Raw genomic sequence first — 26,235 nt, forward strand, 5'->3', positions numbered from 1 at the left:
CATGTGTTTTGTATCTTAAATGCCTCCTATGAGTGAAGTCATATGATATTTGCCTTTCTCTGACTAGCAAATTTCGCTGGGCATAATACCCTCTAGTTCCATCCATGTAGTTGCAGATGGCAAGATTTCATTCTTTTTGACTGCTGAGTAATACTCCATTTTGTGTGTGTGTGTGTGTGTGTGTGTGTGTGTGTGTGTGTGTTTACACACCCCACAACTTCTTTATCCATTCATCCGTCAATGGACATTGGGCTCTGGAATCGATGTCTTGGTTTCTCCTGCTGCTGCTTCATTACTGGTGTATAGTCATGCAAATGATTTCTGTGTTCTGACTTTATATCTTACAACTTTGATGAATTCATGTATCTGTTCCAGCAGTTTTTTGGTGGAGTCTTTGGGGTTTCTACATAGAATATCATGTCTTCTGTGAAGAGTGATAGTTATACATCTTTCACGCCAATTTGGATGGCTTGTATTTCTCTTTGTGGTCTGATTTCTGAGGTTAGGGCTTCCAGTACTATGTTGAACAAGTGGTGAGAGTGGACATCCCTGTTGTGTTCCTGACCTTAGGGGAAAATCTCTCATATTTTCCGCAGTAAGGATGATATTAGCTGTGGGTCTTTCATATATGGCCTTTCTGGTTGTGAAGTATGTTCCTTTTACCCTTCCTTTTTGAGGGTTTTTATCAAGGAAGGATGTTATATTTTGTCAAATTCTCTCTATAAACCGTCTTTGTAAAGATAGTAGCCACTACATTAATTAATTGTCTTTTTGGATTTTCACCTATTTTTTATACTTTTGGATAACAATTTTCACCTGAGTACTTTTGAAGAGACTGTAGGGTTTTTTTTTAAATTTTTGTTTATTTACTTTTGGGAGAGAGAGGGAGACACAGAATCTAAAGCAGGATCCAGGCTCTGAGCTCTCAGCACGGATCCAGGTGTGGATCTTAAACTCACACACCCAAACATCATGACCTGAGCTGACTTTGGACGCTTAACCAACTGAGCCACCCAGGCACCCAGAAGACTGTATCAATTTTAATCCAAATAGGAATCAGTCAGATGTCAATTGTCAATAACATTATATGTGTATTTGTTGTGTCAATATTACCCATACATTTTCGGTATGACTTACCTTGTTTGTTTCTTTTCATGATAATTTGTCAAAGGTTGTTTCACCCTGGGTAGGCTGTCATATGGTATTCTTGTCATCACCTATTTGTGGGTGAATTTATATTCTCTTTGAGAAGCAAACAGGTTTTGGAATAGAAAGTAATTTTTTTTTTACCTTGGGTTGGTAATCTTATTTTATGTGAATTCTTCCTTCTAAAACCCTGGGAAATGAATATGATATGTTCATTTATTGAGGAGGGTTTGGTTGCTGGGTGAGCCTTCCTGGGAGTAGAGATTGTTTCTCTTCTTTTGCATTATCTTAAAAATAATATTAAGAATAATATTGGAGGTGAGGGCACAAGTATACACAGCAGAGTGGGAGATAGTAAAGAAGGCTGAAATAGAGGCTCTGAGGAAAATTTGATGAGTCAATCATTTGCATTTGTGTATTTGGTCAATTTGAATGTGTGACTGCCAATGGACATCCCAGAACCAGAAGATAGATGCAACGTACTACCTTGGGAGCACAGTTTGAACCAGAAAAGTGAAACTGACTCTCCAAACTGTAAGTCCTTTCTCTCCTTTATGTGAGTCTGAATGTCAGAAAAGTATGAATGCCAACTTGGGCCGCCCAGCAGGTATAGTAGTCAGGAACTCTGTTCTCAGAGCTGTTTTAAGAGGGGAGGATCAGAGACTAGCAGTGGAGTTGTGGAGAACAATTTCTGGTGTAAGAGGTAATTTTTGACAGAATATGAAGGAAGAAGTCTCTGTTAGGGTCTGCAAGCCCCATGTAGGCAGAGGTACTATTCCCGACTCATATTCTGGGGCAGCTGAGCTGTGTACCCACAACATTAAGCCTGAAGTATGAAACCGGCAACTGGGGACGTGAGAAGTTCCACTGGAGAGGTGGGACTGATGGTTGGCTTATGAGTTTCTACTACACAGGGTGGTCCTGGGTAGCGAGACCCCACTCCCCATCCTTCTCTGTGGTCCTGTGCATTGTGGGAAGGTCCTCATCTAGGTCCTGGAGGGCTTCACTTGCATTCACCTTGTGCACATGTGGGAAGTTTTGGCAACAGGAAAGACAGAATTGGGAGAGGACATCAAAAACTCTTGGTGTGATAGGGGTGTCTAGGTGACTCAGTCAGTTGAGTGTCCATCTTCGACTCAAGTCATGATTTAGCAGTTTGTGGTTTTGTGTGCTGCTTGGGGCTCTGTGCTGTCAGCCCAGAGTCTGGAGCCTGCTTCAGATTCTGTGTCTCCTTGTCTCTCTGTCCCTAACCCATTCACACTCTGTCTTTGTCTCTCTCAAAAATAAATAAACAGGGGCGCCTGGGTGGCGCAGTCGGTTAAGCGTCCGACTTCAGCCAGGTCACGATCTCGCGCTCCGTGAGTTCGAGCCCCGCGTCAGGCTCTGGGCTGATGGCTCGGAGCCTGGAGCTTGTTTCCGATTCTGTGTCTCCCTCTCTCTCTGCCCCTCCCCCGTTCATGCTCTGTCTCTCTCTGTCCCAAAAATAATAAACGTTAAAAAAAAATAAATAAATAAATAAATAAATAAACATTAAAAAGAAGAAGAAGAAAAACTCTGGGTGTGGTTACAACACTGTTCAGAGGGAGGACTGGTCTGGACATAGACTCTGGTGTCAGTTTATCGAAAATGTGAACTCAGGTGTGTGGGCTTGGTTGAGATGTGTTTCAAGGCTGGTGCCCTGGAGACCTGGGATGGTGGGAAAGGGAGCACATGAATGCAGGTTTTGGCCCTGGAGGAGCTGTCGGTGCCACCCATCCTCTGTGAGCGTGTGCATTTGTTGGGGAAACTCTACCTGTGCAGGAGCTGTGGAGAGCCTTTGCCAAAAGTGAGGTCTAGGCGAGGGACGGCAGAATCACACTGGTGTCCTAGGTGCCTGTGCAAAGGGAATGGCAAGATGCTGGTAATGGTGTCATACTGAGTCTTCTGTCCAAGGTGCAAGTGGGCAAGGTGTTCAGGCCATTTGGGAAAAGAGATCAAAATAAAAAGGGATACTGTGCAGGGTTAAAAGATGAACTGATGTACATTCCAATTTTCAAGACTTCATTTGGCTCTTTGATTTCTCTATTCAAATAGGCATGGTCTATCTGTAGGAAGTTGTGGTAAGGTTTTTACAGAGACGATGTGGAAACATAGGAAAGGCAGTGTTTGATTGGATATATCTTAAGCATTTCCCTTATTTTTGGGAGTCCTAATTGACTGCAATTATTTGCTCATATTTTTTTTTTCCATTCAAGTGCAATACTGAGAATTAAGTTATGGTTTCCTTTTAAAGGCTACTAAGGCTTTAGAGCCTCCTCAGGTTTTGGTTTCACTATGTATTTAACACTGGAAACACATTTGGTAGGACATTACCGGATTCATATGTTTTATTGTCTGTTGTTTTTGTTGTTTTTCGTTTGTTTTTCTTCTTTTCTGTTTTTCTTTCATTCCTTTTTTTTTTTTCTATTTTGAGAGAGAGAGTTCAAGCAGGGGGAGAGGGGCAGAGGACAGAGAGAGAGTCTTAAGCAGGCACCATGCTCAGAGTGGGGCCCAACTCAGGGCTGGATCCCACAACACTGGGAATATGAGCTGGGCTCTAATCACTAATTGGTTTCTCAGCTGACTGAACCACTAGGGGACCCTTTTGGTTGGTTGGTTGGTTTATCCATTTGCCAGTGTGATTTAGCAATTGTCCACCCATTGTAAGAATGGTTCTTATGGTACAAAAATCCCTATCCCAGAACCACCCAATTAAGTCACATGTATACAAAGCAAAGATCCACATTTCAACGTGTGTGTGATAACAGAAGACAGATACATTCAACCATGCAGTTGTATAAAAAAGAGTGTTTCCACATGGAGGTTTTCCTTACAATTACCTTGGGATATGAGGTGTTTCTGTGTTGCAGTAGATCCGTTTCTACCTATGTGAAACTATCACCTTCATGTAGCATGGTTAAGGAAAGCATTTGATAAGTTCGATGTGACAATACTTATGTAAACATTGAACCAAGTGCAAACTATTTTAGTGTCTTTGTGTTATACAATTGCAAATGCAATTTACATACACTGTGAAACTGCATAGTAGGCAGGATCCACCTCAACCTGACAGACTGTTATGTTTGAAGATCGATGTATTATTGATGTAGGTAATTAATGGAGATTTTTACTTGATTTAAATATTTTATGAGTTTATCGATTTCATTTTACTTTTAATGACATGCCAATGTGTAGTTGTTTTCTACCACTACCACAATCAATTGCATGCATTTAGGAGCTATAAAAACATAATTCTGTTTAATAAGTCTGAAATTCAGTGGACTTGGCTGAGCTTTCTGTGGAGGGCACTCTAATGTTAAAATCAAGGCTCCTGAGGCATTGGATCTACTTGGGAACCTCTACAAGAGCAGTCACTTCCAGGACCATTCAGGTTGTTGGCAGAACCCATTTTGTTACCATGGTTTCCACATGATCTCCATGGGCACACCTTGTGCATGGTATGTCCAAAGAAGAGAAAAAGTGTTGAGTCTCACTGTTGACTCAAGATTTCATCTGTGGTCCTTCATTCTCTATTCAGTTGAAAGGATTACTGGGTGTTTTATAGAAGTAAGGTTTTTGCCTCATGGACTGAAATTCGAAACCATTCACAATTGTGAAATCAGAGAATTAATGGGTAGAATGAATTCATGACAGACAAATGGACCCTGCAATTGTCATCTCCCCCAGCTGCACCCCTCTCCTCCTCTGTGTCCCACATTGTGACCTCAATCTCTCCACTCCTGGAGCCTCTAGATATCCATGAAACCTGACTCTTTCCCGGCAAATGACACTTCTAGTCTTCTTCATTGCTCTTCTCAGACCTTAAGGTGCACTTTTTTTTTATTTGTATATGTTTATTTAATTTTGAGAGAGTTTGAGCAGAGGAGGGGCACAGAGCAAAGGGAACAGAGGCTCTGAAGTGGGCTAAGCATGACAGCAGCAAGCCTGATGTGGGGTTCAAACCCATGAACCGTTAGATCAAACCTGAGCCAATGTTGCACACTCCACCTACTGAGGCACCCGGCATCTATGTTTCTTTCTCATTTAAAAAATAAAATAACATGTTCATTTGCTTTTGAGAAAGCATGAGCAAGGGACAGGTAAAAGGAGAGAGTGGCAGGGGATCTGAAGCTGGTTCTGCATGACAGCAGCGAGCCCAAGCCATCAGGTGTATTTAGACCTCTATACCAACAAAGCACGTTTCACGTGATCCCAGAGCCCTCATCCCAAATTTCCTCCCCTTCCACTGCCCCTAAATACTCCATTCTCCATTCTTTCCTCCTTCCCCTTCTAATACGTCAGCCCACTTCCTGTGTCTTTTTATGTCCACTGCTCTCGTGTGCCAGCCAACATTTATCAGGAGCCTTTACTTCCTCATGACCCAGCACTTATTACCCCCACCCCTACACTTCCTGACTGTTTCTCATGGGCCCTGTAGCTCACTGATTCCCGCTGTTCTCCCAGCTGTCAATGTCCCCGAACACCCACGCTAATCATCTTTTCTTTCCACGCTTTCTCTCTGGTTGGATCACTGAATTCTCTCTGGACTCCATTCACAGGCAACTATCTGCATTCCATCCCTATGTTCTTTAACCGTTCATAGGCAGAAAACGTTTGTATGCTCTCAACCCAACCTTGCCACTTCACTCCCTCTTGCGAATTAATTTGTCATCCATTATCCCCCTCCTTCCTAGGATTTTTTTTACCCTCTTATTCTCTCCACACATATAGCCCAGCCTTACTGTCCCTCCCTACACTCCACTCCCAACCTCAAACCGGTAGTGCACCTTAACCCCTCAGTCACATTTCACAACCTAGTGTCTTTTAGCCTTAGTGTGGGTTACATAGTGTGCATCAAATAAATATGCTTGAGTGTTAACCCTCATTACCTGTAATTGTACCCTTATTGGGCAGTAAGCTCTTGGCAGATGTCTTTACGTTAAAATGAGGTCATGCTAGATTTGGGTCAATTTTACTCCAATGACTGGTATCCTTATAAGAAAAGAAAAATGAAGACACACACAGAACAAGGTGTGATGATGAAGGCAATGATGGAGTGAGATACTCCGACAAGCCAAGCCAGGCCAGGGACAGCTGACAGTCCCAGGAGTTAGAAGGAGCAAAGTCTCACTTCTTGAGGTACAGTGTGGCCCTGCCAACTGCTCGCTTCAGACTTCAAGAACCTCCAGAACTGTGAGACAGTAATTCCACAGTGTGCTTAGACTAAGAGACCAATGCGGCATTGCTCATTTTAGCCAGCCTATATTGTATATATGCAGCATATTATCTACGCAACTGACTATGGACACAAGTTATTTTCATGTCTTGGTTATTATGAATAATGGGGCATGTTGTTTAGTTTTTACATATTTGTGAGTTTTCTAGTTTTGTCCTTGTAACTGACTCTAGTTTCATGCCATTATGGTTGAAAAGCTGCTTGATGGGATTTCACTCATAAATTTATTAAGATTTGCTTTGTGTGCCAACATATAATCTATACTGGAGAATGTTCTGTGTCCGTGTGGGAAGAATGTGTTTTCTGTTGCTGTTGGATGCAATGTTGTAAGTCCGTCTGCTGAATGTCCTTGAAGTCCGATGTTTCCATATTGATGTTGTGTCTGAATACTCAATCCATTATGGAAAGTGCAGTGTTGAAGTCCTGCTGTATTCTTATATAGGTGCTTTTATGTGGGGGGGGGGGGGGGGGCGGTAAATATTTATACAAGTTCTATCCTTTGGTGGAGTTGACTCCTTTATTTTTGCAGTTTTCTTCTTAGCAGCTTATATTTATTCCAAAAAACTGTAAAAGTTTACTATATATCTATAAAAGAAAATGATTTTAAAAATAAGTGATGTGTATGTATCCAAATGTGACCAAATCAACACAACAATTCAATGCACAATAAGAGTATTAAGTAACTCATGGAACAAAAAGCAAGGCACAACTAAATGGTTTCTCAATACAAATGCTACACACATTTACAAACCTACAGCTGTAATGCAACACAAACAAATCCTAAGTACATGGGATAGCTACCTTTCTCCTACATTAAAGGAGTGAATGTCTTCTATGTAGTAAATAGACATATAATCTATAAAAACTTTAGTCACATGTAATGTAATCTAAAATGTGGGACCCACGTGGAATGTAAGGTTAGCTTATGGAAAGATACACATTTCAGAAATAACTCAACTTGAAATAAATCTGCTATATTGACACGGTGATCCATAAAAAAACCATCATTGCAAATGTATACAAAGAACTGCCCAGAAATATCAGAAATCTTACTGAGGTATTATGGTACCCTGCCTGAAATAAAAAATAACTTGCTTGATGTGTTTATAAGCGTAGATAACAATGAAAATTAAACAACATGTGAGTGAAAAAAATTGCAAAGTATAATAGCACGATGTTCCAAAAGTGAATAATCTGGGAAAGATGTATTAGCCTGTACAGGTTGGTTTTGATGAACTCTTGGCTGCTTTTGCAGTAAATTACCAAGATTTTCATTGCAACAGTATTTTCCCCAACACTTCAAAATCTGGAAGCATTAGTCTTTCCAACATTGTCATTTAGCGTTCTTTTTTTTTTTTTTTCCCAACCCTCTAAACAGAGCAATCGGTTTTTGAATATCAAGTTGCCATTTCGAGGAGTCATAAGATACAGATGTTCAGTAACATTACACAAACTACAACTCAGGCACCTGCACAAAACCACCAACACTTATGGAAAAAGGTGTTTCTTTTCAATGTGGTCAGTACGTGAGTTAAAGAACCACACTATTACTGTCCTCCAAAAACAAGATTGGGGCAAACTTTATTGTCATTCTGCCAAACAGCACATTAACTAAAAACCGTGTACATAGTGACCCATTTGTTTAACACTGACCTTTGCCGTGTCTTATTATAGTCCTTGCACTCAATTCTATTTTGTCTGAAGCATAGCTACCACATTTCTTTTGGTTTCTGATTGCATGCAGTATCGTTTTGAACATCTGCACTTTCAGGCTGAGTGTGTTGTGAGTCTTGTGAAGGCAGCATAGCATTGGGTCTTGGTTTCTTTCCATTCAGCCAATATCTATCTTTTGATTGGGGAATTTAGCCCCATTATATTTAAAGGAAGTATTGATACAGGCATGGAGTTACTGTTGTCATTCTTTTCATGGTTTTCTGGCTACTTTAGAATTCTTGCTCCCTTTCTTATCCATTTACTTTTTACTTTGTGATTTGATGATTTTCAAGAATAGTAAACCTTTATTCTTCTCTCTTTATCTTTTGGGTATCGATTACCAGTTTGGCTCGTGGTTACCATGAGGATTCAGAAGACATGACAGTCTATTTTAAGTTATAGACAGCTTAGATTTGCCTACTGAAATTCCTTCAGGCCTGAGGTGATTCTTCAAAAATGTGAATGTAGAATCCTAGCCACTTTAGGAAGGTTTTGCTATTCTCTTTCTGATATCTGTGAAGATTTTTTTCCTTTCAATCACATCAGTTGATATTCTGTACTTGTAACTATTGCTATGATAAGCCGCATTACGTTTTTGAGTGGACTGACCCTCTTTTCCTTAAAGACCATTTACTAGAACATTCTATTTGTAATACACACTTTTAGTTGAAACAAATGGATGATGGTGTCCTGAACACCTCTTTCATGATAATTACAGCAAGGTTAGAAGCACAGGAAGTATCTCCATTTAGATTTTATTCACCTCTTCTTCACATTCCATGGAAAATTACATACGTATGAGTCCAACCTAAAGAAGAAGGGAACTCATATCATTGATGTAGCAACACTCAGCCACATACTTTCACACACCCTGTAGAAATAAATGAATTTTCTGAAGTGATTTGAGAATAAGAAGTATATTAAGGTTTACTAGTCACAAATCTTAAATAAGGTTAATGTAAAAACATTGAGATTATACCTATGCAAAACTCCATCCCTTTTATCATTTAAAGCATAATAGCATATACATTATCTAAATGTTTAACTTTGTATTATTCCTTCTAATAGTGTTTTGATGTAATGTCTGAATACACTGACTTACTGCTTTCTGCTGTGAATCCTGTGACACGTGTTGACATTTTATGTTCAGTTACATATATTTTTAAATACTTCTTTCAACTTACGTTCTTTTTTTTTTAACTTGATAGAAAAAATTTTATTTATTTTTTTTCAATATATGAAATTTATTGTCAAGTTGGTTTCCATACAACACCCAGTGCTCATCCCAAAAGGTGCCCTCCTCAATACCCATCACCCACCCTTTCCTCCCTCCCACCCCCCCATCAACCCTCAGTTTGTTCTCAGTTTTTTTTTTTTTTTCCAAACGTTTTTTATTTATTTTTGGGACAGAGAGAGACAGAGCATGAACGGGGGAGGGGCAGAGAGAGAGGGAGACACAGAATCGGAAACAGGCTCCAGGCTCTGAGCCATCAGCCCAGAGCCCGACGCGGGGCTCGAACTCACGGACCGCGAGATCGTGACCTGGCTGAAGTCGGACGCTTAACCGACTGCGCCACCCAGGCGCCCCTTGTTCTCAGTTTTTAAGAGTCTCTTATGCTTTGGCTCTCTCCCACTCTAACCTCTTTTTTTATTTTCCTTCCCCTCCCCCATGGGTTTCTGTTAAGTTTCTCAGGATCCACCTAAGAGTGAAAACATATGGTATCTGTCTTTCTCTGTATGGCTTATTTCACTTAGCATCACACTCTCCAGTTCCATCCACGTTGCTACAAAGGGCCATATTTCATTCTTTCTCATCGCCATGTAGTACTCCATTGTGTATATAAACCACAATTTCTTTATCCATTCATCAGTTGATAGACATTTAGGCTCTTTCCATAATTTGGCTATTGTTGAGAGTGCTGCTATAAACATTGGGGCACAAGTGCCCCTATGCATCAGTACTCCTGTATCCCTTGGGTAAATTCCTAGCAGTGCTATTGCTGGGTCATAGGGTAGGTCTATTTTTAATTTTCTGAGGAACCTCCACACTGTTTTCCAGAGTGGCTGCACCAATTTGCATTCCCACCAACAGTGCAAGAGGGTTCCTGTTTCTCCGCATCCTCTCCAGCATCTATAGTTTCCTGATTTGTTCATTTTGGCCACTCTGACTGGCGTGAGGTGATATCTGAGTGTGGTTTTGATTTGTATTTCCCTGATAAGGAGCGACGTTGAACATCTTTTCATGTGTCTGTTGGCCATCCGGATGTCTTCTTTAGAGAAGTGTCTATTCATGTTTTCTGCCCATTTCTTCACTGGGTTATTTGTTTTTCAGGTGTGGAGTTTGGGGAGTTCTTTATAGATTTTGGATACTAGTCCTTTGTCCGATATGTCATTTGCAAATATCTTTTCCCATTCCGTTGGTTGCCCTTTAGTTTTGTTGGTTGTTTCCTTTGCTGTGCAGAAGCTTTTTATCTTCATAAGGTCCCAGTAATTCATTTTTGCTTTTAATCTCCTTGTCTTTGGGGTTGTGTCAAGTAAGAAATTGCTACGACTGAGGTCAGAGAGGTCTTTTCCTGCTTTCTCCTCTAGAGCGTTGATGGTTTCCTGTCTCACATTCAGGTCCTTTATCCATTTTGAGTTTATTTTTGTGAATGGTGTGGGAAAGTGGTCTAGTTTGAATCTTCTGCATGTTGTTGTCCAGTTCTCCCAGCACTATTTGTTAAAGAGACTGTCTTTTTTCCATTGGATGTTTTTTCCTGCTTTGTCAAAGATTAGTTGGCCATACGTTTGGGGGTCTAGTTCTGGAGTTTCTATTCTATTCCATTGGTCTATGTGTCTGTTTTTGTGCCAATACCATGCTGTCTTGATGATGACAGCTTTGTAGTAGAGGCTAAAGTCTGGGATTGGGATGCCTCCTGCTTTGGTCTTCTTCTTCAAAATTACTTTGGCTATTCGGGGCCTTTTGTGGTTCCATATGAATTTTAGGATTGCTTGTTCTAGTTTTGAGAAGAATGCTGGTGCAATTTTGATTGGGATTGCATTGAATGTGTAGATAGCTTTGGGTAGTATTGACATTTTGACAATATTTATTCTTCCAATCCATGAGCACAGAATGTTTTTTCCATTTCTTTATATCTTCTTCAATTCAAATTACGTTATTTTTTGTACTCTCTGCTGTTTTCCAAATGGTATATTTATGAAGAAGGGCTTTCTTCATTCATTAGGTTTGTATGGTTTGAACTCACATGCATTTGGAGATATTGAATAAGGATTGAATTCCAGATGAAAGCTTTCTCATTCTCTTTACATTTTAGAGATTTCCTCTGATATGATAACTATGATGTTGAATAAGCTAGGACTTCCACCTAGGGGTTTGCCACATTCATCACATTTGCAATGTTCTTCCTATGTATGAACCATGTGATAGTGACTAAGGCTTGAGCCATGTGAAACGTTTCACCACATTCTCTACAATTATAAGGGTTCTCTCAAGTATGAATTTGGTGGTGTGGAATGAAGATTGAGCACCATTAAAGGGCTTCCTAGATTCTTTCTATGTGGAAAATCATTTCTATAACACATTCTTTGACAAGAAATCAGGGATCAGCATTGGGCAAAGTCTTGCCACAGTGTTTACGTGTGTATCGTTAATCTTCCATGTGGAGTCTGTGATGTGGAGTAGCATTGAACAATCCTTAAAAGTTCTCTTAGAGTCTTTGGGCGCCTGGGTGGCTCAGTCAGTGAGGCATCCAACTTTACCTCAGGTCATGATATCGCGACTTGTGAGTTCAAACTCTGCCTCAGGCTCAGAGCTATCTGGTCCGACAGCTCAGACCCTGGAACCTACTTTTGATATTGTGTGTCTCTTTCTCTGCACCCTCCTACTCATTCTGTCTAAGAAAAAAAAATTAATAAAATAAATTCTCTCACAGTCTTAAACTCTGTCTTAAACGTTTGCTCCAAGATGGTTTGTGTGATATTGAATAAAGGGTGAATGGTGATTAAAGCCTTTTGCACACTCGTTACATTGGTAAGGTTGTCAAGTGTGAATTTTGTCATGTCGAGTAAGTTTTGAGTGTTTGGTAAAGGCCTTGCCACATATCTTACATTGTTAAGGTTTCTGTCCAGTATGAATTCTGTGATGATCAGTAAGGTTTGACTGCAACCTAAAGGCCTTGCTACATTCTTGACATTGGTAAGGTTTCTCTCCAATATGGATTCTGTGATGCTGAATAACGCTAGAACAGAAATTTAAGAGTTTTGCTGCATTTGTTACATTGGTAAGGTTTCTGTCTGGTATGAATTCTGTGATGTCGAGTAAGGATTGAGTACTCACTAAAGGCCTTGCCACATTCTTGACATTTGTATGGTTTCTCTCTGGCATGAATTCTCTCATGTCGAGTAAGCTGTGAGTACACCTTAAAGGCCTTGCCACATTTGACATGTGTAAGGTTTCTCTCCAGTATGAGTTCTGTGATGTTTACTAAGGTGTGAGTGCTGGATAAAGGCTTTGTCACATTCTTGACATTGGTAAGGTTTCTCACCAGTGTGGATTCTGTGATGCCGAGTCAGGGTTGAGTAATCACTAAAGGCCTTGCCACAGTCTTGACATTTGTGAGATTTCTCTCCAGTGTGGATTCTGTGATGTTGACTAAGGGATGATTGCTAGCTAAAGGCCTTGCCACATTCTTGACATTTGTGAGGTTTCTCTCCAGTGTGGATTCTGTGATGTTGACTAAGGGATGTTTGCTGGCTAAAGGCCTTGCTGCATTCTTGAAATTTGTAAGGTTTCTGTGCAGTATGGATTTGCCTGTGTGCATGGAGTGATGACCCATCCTTAATGGTTTGACCACCTTCTTCACATTTGTCAATTTTTTTGCAGTATGCATTTGCTGATGTTGAGATAGTGTCGAGTGCCTGTCAAAGGTTTTGCCACATTCCTTGCAAATGTACCTTTTCTCTCCAGTACCACTTGTCTTATAGGTATTTAGGCTTAATGATTGATTAAACATGTTCCCAGATTCATTATATGTGTATGGGTTTCCACCCCCATGAATCCTCTGATGATCAGCAATACTGGAGGACTGCTTCAGAGCTTTCTCACATTCATCATATTTGGAAGTATTTTCTCCCCTCTACGTACTCTTACTCTTGGTACATTTGGAGTTTGGATAAACACTTCCTCATCTTTATTAGATTCAAAATGGTTTTCTTGCAGAGGAGTCCTCAGACGTTTGCTAACATGGGAGCCCTGGTTAGACTGTGTCTCAGAATCACTGTATTGAGCCAGTGTATCTCCATTGAAAATGCTCTGGTAATGTTGCAGGGTCACCTCCTCTGTGAAGCACCTCCCAAATTGAGACGTCCTAGGCCTTTTATCTTCATTTTTGAATCTCTGAGTTTTAGAAATATTTGACTGAAAGGCCAATCCAATCCCACTTTCACAACGGTTCAAAGCATTGTTTTCAGCGTGGACGAGGTAACTTTCCAAATGTTCCAAATTTTTGTTGTACAAATATGTATGTTTGCATATTTGAATGGAACTTCTGCTTACAGGTGCACAGTGCTTTGCACAAATAGTGGATGTAAAAAGGGCGGTTTTCCAAGAAGTTTTATGTCCTTGGCCACCTGCGGCTGTGAAGTTCTTGTTATGGGTGGTCGCCTCAATTGGACCACGTCCTTCATGAAACTTCTGATGTGCTTCATTCTTTCTATCACTGTCCCAGTTTATCATTAAGTGTAAATTCTCAAGGGCATGATGTTTCCATGTACCCAGTGACACATTTTGTGAAGAGGCTTCTATGCATGGCTTTGGCAGGAAGCTCTGGGTGCCATGTGAAGATATAGCTGAAAGATAGCAAATAACAAAAAAAGGAACATCATTCCAATTACTACTCTCACATGAATGTACTGACAACTTCTAATATACAACCTTCAAATCAGTCAGAGAATGTCATGAAGATGGTTGAGAAGGATTCATCGGGAATTCATTCTTCCTTGACACAGAAACTTACACACAAAGTGCTGAAGACATAGCCTAATAGATCATTCTGTAGTTGTTTAACGGTGTAGCACAAATCACATTCCTGTGCCACAAAGAATCAGTAAAGTACTTTATGAGCCAAAATTTAGAAGGACATTTAACTCAAAAGTCAAACAGAAATTATGCAAATACGATATAGCAAAAGTAGGAATAAAACAACAGGACGAGTTTGTTTTCAGAAATAACCCAAAAATTTTACAGATCTATAACGCCATCAAGTAAGGATGAAAAATTGAAGTTCACCTAAAATCAGAAGTGAAGAAATAAAACAATACACAGTGCAAGTGATATCATAGAAGTAAAAGTAATTATAATTGGGAAAAAGGATAATAACATGCTAACAAATATGTATCCAAAAAAAAAAAAAACTACCTATTTCAAAAAAGGTATAACCTACCTGACATCATCATGGAGAAAAGAACATAATGAAAGGGGAGCCTGGGTGGCTTAGTCGGTTGAGTGTCCAACTCTTGATTTTGACTCAGGTCATGATCTTAGGGTCATGTGATGGACCCCCATATCAGGCTCTGCCCTAAGCATGAAGCCTGCTTAAGATTCTCTCTCTCTCTCCCACTACCTTCTCCCCCACTCACTGACTCTCTCACACTCAAAAAAAAAGAAAAAGAAAAAGAATAAAGTCAACTGATCTACAACCACTAAGTATATTAAAACTGTAATAAATAAACTCCCAACAAGGAAGTCCTGTGCCACATGAATTCACAGGATCATTCATAGACACACATAACAACGTACTAGAAATCTCCCCAAACATTTCCAGGGAGGGAAGAAAAGGGAGATTATGAAACCACTTGATCATATGAGCATTAACAGGTTATCAAAGCCAAAGGAAGATGCGACAAGTATACAAGAATATGAATTACTATCTGTGGGGAATATTCATGCAAAGTCCACCATAAAACTAAGCAAATAGGGGAGCCTGGGTACATAAGTCAGTTAAGCACCCAACTCTTGACTTCAGCTCATGTCATGATCTCAGTCGGGAGATCAGGCCCCATGTCCAGCTCATTGCAGACTGTGAAACCTGCTTGGGATTCTCTTTCCTCCTCACTCTGTACCCCTCCCATTCTCCTCTTCCTCCTTCTCCTTCTCAAAAAAACAAAAACCAAACTGAATCAAAAGCACATTTTACCATTTTACAACACAATCAACTGGGAATGCTTCCTGAAATTCAAGGGTGTTTCACCATATGGCAAACTATCGAGTTGGGACTCCACGTTACAGACTAAAGATCACAAAGAGAGGATAATCTCAATTGATACAGGACAGGAAGTGAGCATATTGGACACCATTTCACGATTAAAGATACTCAATAAAGGAGAAATCAAAGGAAACTTACTCAACCTAATAAAGATCACGTGTGTGTGAAAAGCTGAAATCTAACATAATCAATGGAAGACCAAAAGCTCCTCCTATAGAATCAGAAACAAGGTAATGAAACGACTCTCCCACTTTCATTCCACACAGTCCTGGGACTCTTCACAACAATTAGGCAAGAAAAAAATCATAAAAGGAGACCAAATTGGGGGCGCTTGGTTGGCTCAGTCAGTTAATTGTCTGACTCTTGGTTTTCAAGTGGCTCCTGATCTGACACTTTGTGAGTCTGAGCCCCCTTTGACTCCTCTGCATTCAAAGACTATCCTTGAACATGCCTTGGAGTGATGTTCCAGTGGTCACAAACTCCTTTATTTTCTGTTTGACTGGAAATCGCTTTCTCTCCCCTTTAGTCTGGATGATAGTCTTCCTGGATACAGTATTCCTAGCTGCATATTTTCCCATTCAGCATTTTGAATCTACCTTTCCTCCCATCAGGCTTGCCAAGTTTCTGTTGAGAAATCTTGAGCTGGTCTTATGGTTTGTTCATGGTAGGTGAAATACTTCTTCCACGTTGCTGCTTTTAAGATTCTGTCATTCTCATCATCGTTTGCAAACTTGATTCCAAGATGTCTTGGTGCTGGCCTCCTTTTGGTGATTTCAATGGAGTTCTGTGCCTCCTGAGTCTGCAGGTCGATTTCTTTCAACTGATTAGGGATGCTTTCTGCTATTATTCCCTGAAATAACTTCTCTAACCCCCTTTCACATCTTCTTCTGTGACCCCTGTAATATCAATGTTATCACTTTTGATGGAGTCCCTGATTTCCTAAATCTATTACATGTTACCTAAGTCTCCTCTCTCTGTCTGTGTGTCACTCTCTCCACCTTAAGCTTCACTATTTTCCATTATTTTGTTTTCAAGGTCACTAACTTGCTGCTCTAATTCCCCCAACCTGCTGTTCATTGAATCAATGTGTTTCTCCTCTCATTTATTGCATTCTGCATCTCTCATCCTTTGTTGAGCCTCTTGTCTCTGTGTTAAGAGCCTCACTGCTGTTGTCTTTTCACAAGCCTAGTGAGTATCCATAATCTAGTTCCTTCAGTTTACTATTGAGAATGTTACTGACATAGGTTTCACTTAGAACTCTGGCTGTGGCCATAACTTGTTCTTTCATTATGGATAAAATCTTCCATCTTGGCATGTTGTCTAAGTCTCTGGCACCCTCTGTATGTTAAAACATCCAGTTATGTCTCCTGCTCTATCGTTCTGGCCAGTGGTCTGCCGAGGCTCTCCTTCCAGGGTTTGGACCCTGTCCTCAATGGATTGAGTTTTAACTAGTTATGCTGTGGGCTGCTTGTGAGATGAGACCTGACATCACCTCTACCAGAACTGAGGCCCTACAGAACTGTGTGGTCACATGAGGTGTGGGAAACAGCTTAAGCAAATCTCTTGGGGAGGGGACAGTCTTGCTGGGATTGAGTCAGGCTTGACTGAGATGGGCAGTCCCACCAGAGGTAGGGGCTTGGGGATTGTTGTAAGCAAGGTAGACAGCCAGTGTCCCCGCTGCGCCCTTTCTCTCAGGGTGCTCTGTGTTCCTGCTGAGGAGTGTGGGAAGGAAATGGAACGAGCCAGCTCATTTGTTCCCATCATGCACCTCACTGAAGGGCCACTAGGATATCAAATAATCTCACTCATGTGTGCCCCAAGTGCTCTTCACATTGCTGTTTCCATGCTGTCTACCCTCAGGTTGTGGGCCTACCTTCTGTTCAGGAGCAGTGCAGAGCCCTCTAGGATCTTTCCCAGACAAGCTTGCTGATCTTGAAAACTCGAGGCTTGAAGCCACACTGCTTGCAAGAACACGCAAAATTCAGGCCTTCTCATTTTCCAAGACAATCACACTAGGGAAATGTTCTCCTTGTGCATTCTTCTTTGGGCTCCACTCTCCTACCCTTCTCCACAACCACTGCTCCCTGCTTTCAGCAGCACTATAATCTGTTGCTCCCCCCGCCAAATCTCTATACTTCCTACAATCTTCGATGTGCCTCTTCTCTCTCATTAGCTGAGTAGTTCCTCTGTCAGTCTTAAGGTTGCTTTTTGGGATACTTAGGATAGCTTGGTGGTTATCTACATGTGTGTGTGTGGGATGTCATGAGGGTAGGGTACTCCTAGTCTGTCACGATACTATTTTCTTTTTCTCTGAAGAATACCTATTTTTTTTAATTTTAAATTATTTTATTGGAGAAAGAGAGTTTGTGCAACTAGGGAGAGGGGCACAAGGAGGCAGAGACTCTCAAGCAAGCTCCATGCGAGTCTGAGGCAGGGCTTGATCCCATGACCTTGGGATCATGATCTGAGCCAAAATCAACAGTCAGACACTCCACCAACGGAGTCACCCGGGTGCCCCTGAAGATTCCTCATTTTGAAAAGCTTATTCAAACTCACACAAATTTTATAAAATTGGAGATTACAAACCCAACACACAAAAATTCATTCTTTATACACAACAAAGAACAATTCCCCCCAAAATATAATTACAGTTACACTATCGTCACAAAGAATAAACTGCTTAAGACTTATAATAATGCTAGAGGTCAAAACTAGTGAAATGAAAACTATAAAATATTGTGAAGAATCGAAGAAGTGAAAACACATCCATGTTCTTACATTGGAATACATCAAATTATCCAACTGTCAATATACTCTAAATGATCTACTGATTTCTTGCGACCTCCATCAAATTCCCAATGACATTTTTGGCAGAAAGATCACAACCAAATGGAACATTCACATGGATATTACAGGATAATATATAACCACAATAATCTTGAAACATAAAGAGTACTCTGGTGGCACCACACTTGCTGATTTGCAGCATACTAGAAAATTATTTATCAAAATAATATACTACAGAAGAAAACAGAGGCATACAATAATGAAAAAGTGATGGTGACCTACACGTGCACTTCAATGTCAATGTGTATGAAAACAAACAGAGCATCTTCTTAAAACTCACATTCTGATTTGGATTTTTAGGTGGGGCCTGAGTTTCTACATTTCTCACAAGCCTGAAACTCATGCCAACATCTTCACTTCAAGAGCCACACTTCTATATTCCAAGAAAAAAAAAAAAAAAAGAAGAAATCACGGAGGACTTTGAACTTGAAGAATAATGAGGAAATTACTACTCCTCATATCATGAACAGAAACAACCATTCTCCTTGAACACTTACTGCACAGTACAGACCATTCTAACAGTTTTGCATAAATTCACCCACCGATCCCAGTAACTTATAAGAACAGTAGTATTGTTTTTCATCTTTCAAAAGAATATGTGGCACAATTGCAGTAATAGTATAGTATGTGTCTTTATCCAGATTATCTGACTTAATTCGCCTAAGAGAAACACACCAACCATTATACAGAGATCATCCTATAAGAAGGTTCACAGAAAGTTTCAATATGACAATGGTAATGCAAATATGATAAAACCACAAAACTGAGTAACATAAAGCGAAAAGTGAGGATACCACATAAAATACGAATATTACAAATTGAATACAAAAGAATAAAAGTGATAGAATAAAATGTTTACTCTCCCTAAAACTAAGAAATGTTTTCAATGACATAAAGCTTATATATATATATATTGGTGGAGAAGGGTTTGGTGACTTGCTAACACCACAAACATACACACTCACAAATAGAAATAGGTATTGTTTTTGAGTCTTTTATAGCATTGAAAGTCTAGGTCTCAATTATCTTTTCTGCTGGATTACATTTTACAATTTGAAGGCATTTGAACTTATATGATGCATATTTTCTTTTTCTGGAGCAACAGAAAAGAGATAAGGAAGAGTATCTATGGGTCACACAGGCAGAATACAATGGAAATTTACAGGACTGAGCCCTGATTCACAATCTCTACTTCAAACAGCAATTCCTACAGCACACATAGGAGAAATCCTTCATTCCAAAGCAGACCACAAAGTGAAATGAAGGAGAAAGCTTCCAGAATAAATGAGATGATTATGCACATCTTCCCATAAAGATACTTAATGATAACAGGGAAAATATATCCACCTTCTAGTGGGGGAATCCAGCATAGAGCACACAGAAAATAAGGAACCTGTAATGGGTCACATTGGGATCAAGTGCCTAACATTCTTCAAAGGACACATCATGACAGCTGTGAAATAAACGTCCAGAACAAATGTAATCAGTGTCTACATGCCAACATGAAAATATCCATTTTATTCAAATATCAAGCCAATAAAGCGTGGCAAACAATTCAAATGATCATCTTAGAGAGACTCCTGGAGGAAGAAGAGGGAACACGTAACTAAATGATATCTGGAAAGCTCCGCAGGACCAACAGGTCAACCCAAATTATCTACCTCATACCTCATGAGGCACATGCCATGTCAGAATTTTGATCTAATGAATCAGAAATGAATCTCATAAAGAACCATTCAGAAAGTGAAAACGTTTATGACAAAGACACAGGAATTTCCTAGTATACAAGAAAAAAAGTTGAAAATGATGAAGTTACTAAGAAATAATGTAACCATTGAGACTTCATTACAGGCTGTGAGTTCTAAGTTCTCAATGTTCTAGTTCCCCTGTGGCATTAATGTTGGTAGGAATGCAAGAATACACATAGACAAGTTAGTTCACCATTGAGGAATGGAACACATAGAATGGAAATTTCTTATCGTTCATAAGAAAAATGAACTTCTGAAGTGAAACAGAGGATGAGATTTTCTCATTTTAGAAAGTGCTTTTTTATCTGATGAAAGTACTCAATCTCAGTGTTGTACGATGAAGATGAAAGCCTCAGTGGGGCGCCTGGCTGGCTCAGTTGGTTGAGCATCCAACTTCAGCTCAGGTCATGATCTCATGATCTGTGAGTTTGAACCCCACGTCAGGTTCTGTGGTGACAGCTCAGAGCCTGGAGCCTGCTTCTGATTCTGTGCCCCTCTCTCTCTGTCCCTCCCCCACAATGACTCTGTCTCCCTCTCTCTCTTGCTCAAAAATAAATTAACATAAAAATTTTTTATATCAATAATTTTTAATTCAGTTGTTTGATTGTTCATGTAAATAACAGACAGTTACTGCAGTTCCTACTCAGATGGAATATATATGTTCTATTTAACACATGAGTGCTCTCCTAACTATCATGCTCTGTGAAAGACAGAATGAATACTGGAGCTAAACATTCCATGTGTAAATAATTACTTCAAAAATTATAACAATCCTCCAGTTGTATAATGAATTTTTAAATGCATCCTTCTTTAGGACATGTCTTTTTCAGAAAATCATAAAAAAATCAGTAATTTATTTTCTTATCAATAATGAAAATTTTTTTATAGTAGCATATTAGCTTACAAAAGAAGTTTAATATACTGTGACTTGCTGAACAAAAGACAAATACACGTTTTATTTTTCTTTGGTAATATGAATATTAAGTATTAATTTAACATAATTGTAAAGGAAACAAATTATATTCATTTTTAACTTTTTTGAACGTACATTATTTGGAAAATAACAATTGTTATGTGTGAAATAAATTGGAACCATATTTAATAAAATGCACATTTATATTTTAAAATTAATAAGGACTTAATTTGGTGTAAAATTTGAAAATAAAACAGATTGGAATTCAGAACAATTTGCCACAGGAAGTTTCATGATTAAATGTAAAAAAATTAACATGTCCTTTCTCTAAAATACACAATGAAAAAGAAAATGTATAAAACAAAACAAGTGCATAAAAACATTTATAGGTAAGTGATATAGAAAATAAGCTCTATAATTTGAAAAGTCATCGCATATACCAGGCATCACAGTAGAATTCACAAATGCTAGAAGTCATTTCAATAAAGGCAAGAAAACCAATTAGTTTTTCCTTGACAAAGTCCCAGTAAGTATACAGACTTCACACTTTCTGAGGCTTTCGTTGATCCCCTACCACACTCCTTTTTATTCTGTGTTTCCACTCCTTTCAAAAAACAAGAAATCAATGAGGAAACATGCACCAAGCATTACAGCTTTCATTTTCACATCAAGGTCTAAAGGGAACTGGATACCAAAGTAATCAGCATCTGTAAATGCCTCTCTCACAAAACCAGTCCACTGCTTGGAAATCTTGCCAACTATAGTTTCTTCATCAAGAGATTTAATCTCAAAATCAACATCTGCACAACAGCTGCACACAACACATGGACCAATAATTTTTAGTACATCCTCTCTCCTCTCATTTTGAATTGTAAACCTTGGCAGGCATGGGTGCCAGGTCTGAGTAACATAACCTACAGGTACACCAGGAGGAGCATGGACTTCAATCTTCTGAAGGCAGCAAGGGCAACAACAGCTGTCACACCTTAGTGGTTCCTCCAGAGTTATAACTTCTTGGCCCATATTATCAATAATCCTCATGGTAAAAGGCCGAGAAGCCCCACAGCAATTCCGGGTACAGCAGTCTGTATCCTCTACTGCAAAGTAAATCTTCTGTCCAAAGCTGTTCTTAATTTCATATTTGTTATTAGTTTCAAAACCTGTTATGACTTCCAGAAGCTCAATTTGCTGATGAACCAGTATCTGACCTATCTGACTTAAATATTCCAATCTGGGTGGACAGCCTGATAGAGGTGGTGGTGCTGGCATCCAGGGTACCCCTGCAGGTCCACCTGGCTGATTATACACAGGCTGGTGTTGGACAGGAAACCCTACTGGGCCAGCACCTGAATAACCAGCTGGTGGAATTGAGTAGCCAGCCTGGGGGCCAGGATAGCCAGCCTGGGGGCCAGGGTAGCCAACCTGGGGGCCAGGGTAGCCAGAATGTCCTGGAGGTCCTTGGAGTGTTGCTGAAGGATATTGAGGGGGATAGTCAGATGGTAAATTCATTCCTGGGTGAGGAGCATTCAGTTGTCTGTTTTGCTTTTCCATGATTTATAGAGTTCTGGGGCTACAGGTGCTCCACGCTGCCGAGAACCCTAACATAAAAATTTAAGAAAAGAATTAGAGCGTCAGTAGCATTGGAAAGCATAAACCAGAAATCACATGATCCCTGTCCCCAGTGTTTCTGCGATTTGGGCACCAAACACAGTATGTCCACCACTACCCTGACACCCGTCTCACAGGAGGCAAAACAGAAATTGGCAATGGCTTAGGATAGAATATCTCAGAAATATGAAGAATTCCCCAGGCCCCTCAACGCAATGGAGAAGCTCTAAGACTTTGGAGACCCTCAAGCTCCAAGGGGGGTCTCTAGGCACTCACTGTGGAGATGATGGGCCATCACTGGAACTGAAGAAAGAATCCTTAGAGAATGTAAGAGCATGATGTGTTGGATAGCTGATGTCCTGCCATGAGAGGGACAGACATACTACTAGGCTTCTCAAACTAATTTCCATTCAAGGAGAGCTACTCCAGCCACATTTTAAGGTCTAGCTTCACCCTGTTTACATTTCACCTTTGTCATCTTTTTCATTCATGCCCAGCAACCTAGGGGTGAGGCTAGTCTTCTTTTCTCTTCACATCCCAGAGCTCCCTCTTTTGTTCCAAAAAAAATGACCAGGTCTGGATTTGACACAGTGACACTTGGTTATCAGAAAAAAAAGGAATGTAAGTATTTCTCAGATTCTATCTTTCAACCCAATACTGTGCTCAGTACACGATAGAGGACATTGTAGAATTCCAGAAAATGATTTCTGAATGCTGTGGCCCAACAGCCCCTTAGTACACTCAAGAGGAATTTCCAGTGTTCACATCATGACCTCACGTCCAAGTACTACCACTACAGGAAGGAGTAGCAGTTGGGAGCTTAAGTGGGCAGTACCATTTTATGCCACTCAATGTTTACAATTACCACTCACTACAGATGATGATGCTCTTACCTCACCGTAAAGAAGGGGAATCTACAGCTGGAAAGGACACCTCATGAAGATATTTCTCTGTATCTACAAACCCCTACTTCTTTCCCTGACTGCAGGGATCTGAATCCCAGCCATGCAAAGGGGATGTTTCCAAGAGACAGTCTTCCAAGAAAGGAACAAACCCGCGAGTGTGGTTTGGGAAGTCTGGAAGGAGTTATCCTCACCCAAGAAGAGGAGGTGTCCATAGGTCCCTAACATCACATCCCTGTACATTTCTCACTGACTCTGGTTCAGGCATCCCCATTCGTCCTGGGAGAATTCTATGGCCACATCCCTGAAGGTCAGCAGTCCCTGCAACAAATGCCACAGTTACCAAGTAGCCATAGGCAGCATTCATAATGGTACCTAAGATGCAAGAGGGAGATAATGTCACCAGCTGGACCCCAAGACATAACCTTCTCTGCTTACTTGTTGGTACCACTGCCCTTAGGCCGTCATTTTATTTCACTTCTTCTTTCAACCTTATCTGTTACTTCAGGCAACAACACCCCAGGGCCATCGTCTCCTGTGATGGAAACAGAAGGTATACAACAAAAGGTAATGTCTTCTGAGAAAGAGCTTATACCCACCCTGTCTGAGCTCATCCCCTGACTCACACCTAAGCACGTGGACAGTGGTGCCAACCAAGGGAATAAGATTGTTACCATGACCTCATTATAATACTAAACTCTCCCCCCAAGGGCAAGCACAAACCTCATTTACTATGTAACATCCAGAGTATGTATAGAACGGTTTGCTTTAAAAAAGAAAAAATTCGAATGTGTATTTATTTTTGAGAGAGAGACAGACAGAGCATGAGCAGGGGAAGGACAGAGAGGGAGACACAGAATCAGAAGCAGGCTCAAGTCTTTTGAGTTGTCAGCACAAAGCCCAATGCAGGGATCGAACTCACAAACCGCAAGATTTCGAGCACACAGCCTGCAAGATTATGACCTGAGCTGAAGTCGGAAGCTCAGCCAACTGAGCCACCCAGGCACCCCTGTGTACAACTGTTTTCTTCAGGCCAAAATGGTGGCATGAAACCAACAGCAAGTCTTGCTATTAAACTAAGTAAGCTTTTTTTCTATTGGGGAAACCTCTCCTTATCCCTTCTTACCCCCCCCCTTTTTTTTTTTTTTTTTGTCTTTAAGGAACCAAGTCCCACACTGGAAATATGATGACAAAGGCTGGCAACACAAACACAATTCCTGTTGAAACCTATGGATCGTGTATTTCCCTATAACCTCCTCCCCCAACCCCCAGCCCCTTCTTCTGGGTGGGCTTGCAAGGTTGAAGGCTTTAACCTGCTTCAGCCTCTTTGCCTAGGAAAACAATAAAGCTCTTATTCCTCTTTTGCCCAAATTCTGTCTTCACATTATATTTCAGCTCTGAAGAACAGAAATCAGTTTTCAACAGTAGAAAGCATGTGTACGAGAAGACAATATTTTTCTTCATCTGTTCTCTATTCTTTGGCCAGCCTATCAATTAAACTGACATAAGGCATGGTCACAAGAGAAAAAAAAATAATTTCTTAGTTATGAGAAACTGAAAGATGATGAGACTCAAAGTCAGGCAGTTGATACTTATATACCATTTTGAATTAAGGAGAAGGGGATAGGGATTTACATCTCAAAAAGTAGGAAGTACATTCAAAGAGAAAGGAAAGAGCAAATGTTTATCCAACATATGTTTGCCCTGCCAGGCAGGTAACTCTTTATAAAATGTTCATCGTGGGTGCACCTGAATGGCTCAGTCAGTTAAGTGTCCCTCCTTGGCTTAGGTCATGAACTACGTTGGTTAGTTTGAGCCCCACATGGGGCTCTCTGCTGTCAGCAAAGGGCCCACTTCAGATCCTCTGTCTCCCTATCTGCTCCAACCTTGCTTGTTCTCTCTCTGTCTCTCTCTCAAAATAAATCAATAAACTTTACAATAAATAAAAATTAAAGTTTCATCTTTGCTATTAGCTCCTTCCTGGTAGAGATCCTTCATCTAATTTATTCTTGGTATATGTATCAGCCTCAGAAAAGAAGGACATTTTTCCATTGCGAGCAACTTAGAGGTTGCTAGAGGATATTTTGTTAAGTTAAATAAGCCACATACAGAAAAAAATATATACTGTATGAAATCACATACATGCGAATCTTTAAAAAGGCAAAATTATTAAAGATTAGCATGTCTGTTGCCAGGGGCTGAAGATGGGGGAAATGTTTAGATGTTGGTCAAACGGCAAGAAGCACTACTAATGCAGGATGTGTGGAGTGACTGTTTACACCTCGGTGAGTATGATTAATACTAGTGTATTGTACCCTTGAGATTTGCTAAGAGAGGCTATTGGAAGTGTTCTCAAGACGCACACGTACACACACATATTAACAATGGGAGATGAGGGATATGTTTATTGGATAGATTGTGGTAATGACTTTGTAAGCAGGACCCAAGGGTACAGGAGCACCTGGTTCCAGTGGCCCCAGACAGACCCAGTTCTGCCACTCATGGCTGTCCAAATCCAAGGGCAAGACAGAGGACTTTTGCTGCCTCAATTTTGACCTCAAACTTCCTCACTGGGTTCCTTCCATCTTGTCTCCTGGCTCAGGAGGAAGACCCTGAGGACAAAGTATCCCTTAGGGGAACTGGAACTACCCCTCATGCCTCAAAGACTGCCCTGAGCCAGAAAGACCCCACCCTAGACTGACTCCTAGACAATGACAGACTTCACTGTCTACCTGCAGGTCCTGACTCCTTTGGCCCCTCCACCCACCTCTCCCCTTATCCCTTCCATACACCTGGAAGTGTATCCAGCACTTTGGAGACAGACCTTGAGATATTATTCAGC

General features: G+C 40.4%; 1 protein-coding gene and 1 pseudogene across 1 annotated transcript; both read right to left on the minus strand.

Moving 5' to 3' along the window:
• Positions 1–12,015: 12,015 nt before the first annotated feature.
• LOC112850900 (uncharacterized) lies at positions 12,016–14,563 on the minus strand (annotated as a pseudogene).
• Positions 14,564–20,538: 5,975 nt separating this feature from the next.
• On the minus strand, positions 20,539–22,475 carry LOC112850904 (phospholipid scramblase 1-like). Its single transcript, XM_086690618.1, has one exon. It carries the CDS (start codon positions 22,432–22,434, stop codon positions 21,469–21,471), a length of 966 nt encoding a protein of 321 aa, XP_086546744.1. The 5' UTR covers positions 22,435–22,475; the 3' UTR covers positions 20,539–21,468.
• Between the last annotated feature and the right edge of the window lie 3,760 nt (positions 22,476–26,235).

This window comes from Puma concolor, chromosome E2, assembly GCF_028749965.1.
Source record: "Puma concolor isolate L17-30 chromosome E2, mPumCon1.1.hap2, whole genome shotgun sequence".
Classification (NCBI taxonomy): Eukaryota; Metazoa; Chordata; class Mammalia; order Carnivora; family Felidae; genus Puma; species Puma concolor.

Excerpts from the sequence above, each read along its gene's own strand:
- LOC112850904 (XM_086690618.1), bottom strand. The coding sequence starts at position 22,434 with ATGGAAAAGCAAAACAGACAACTGAATGCTCCTCACCCAGGAATGAAT.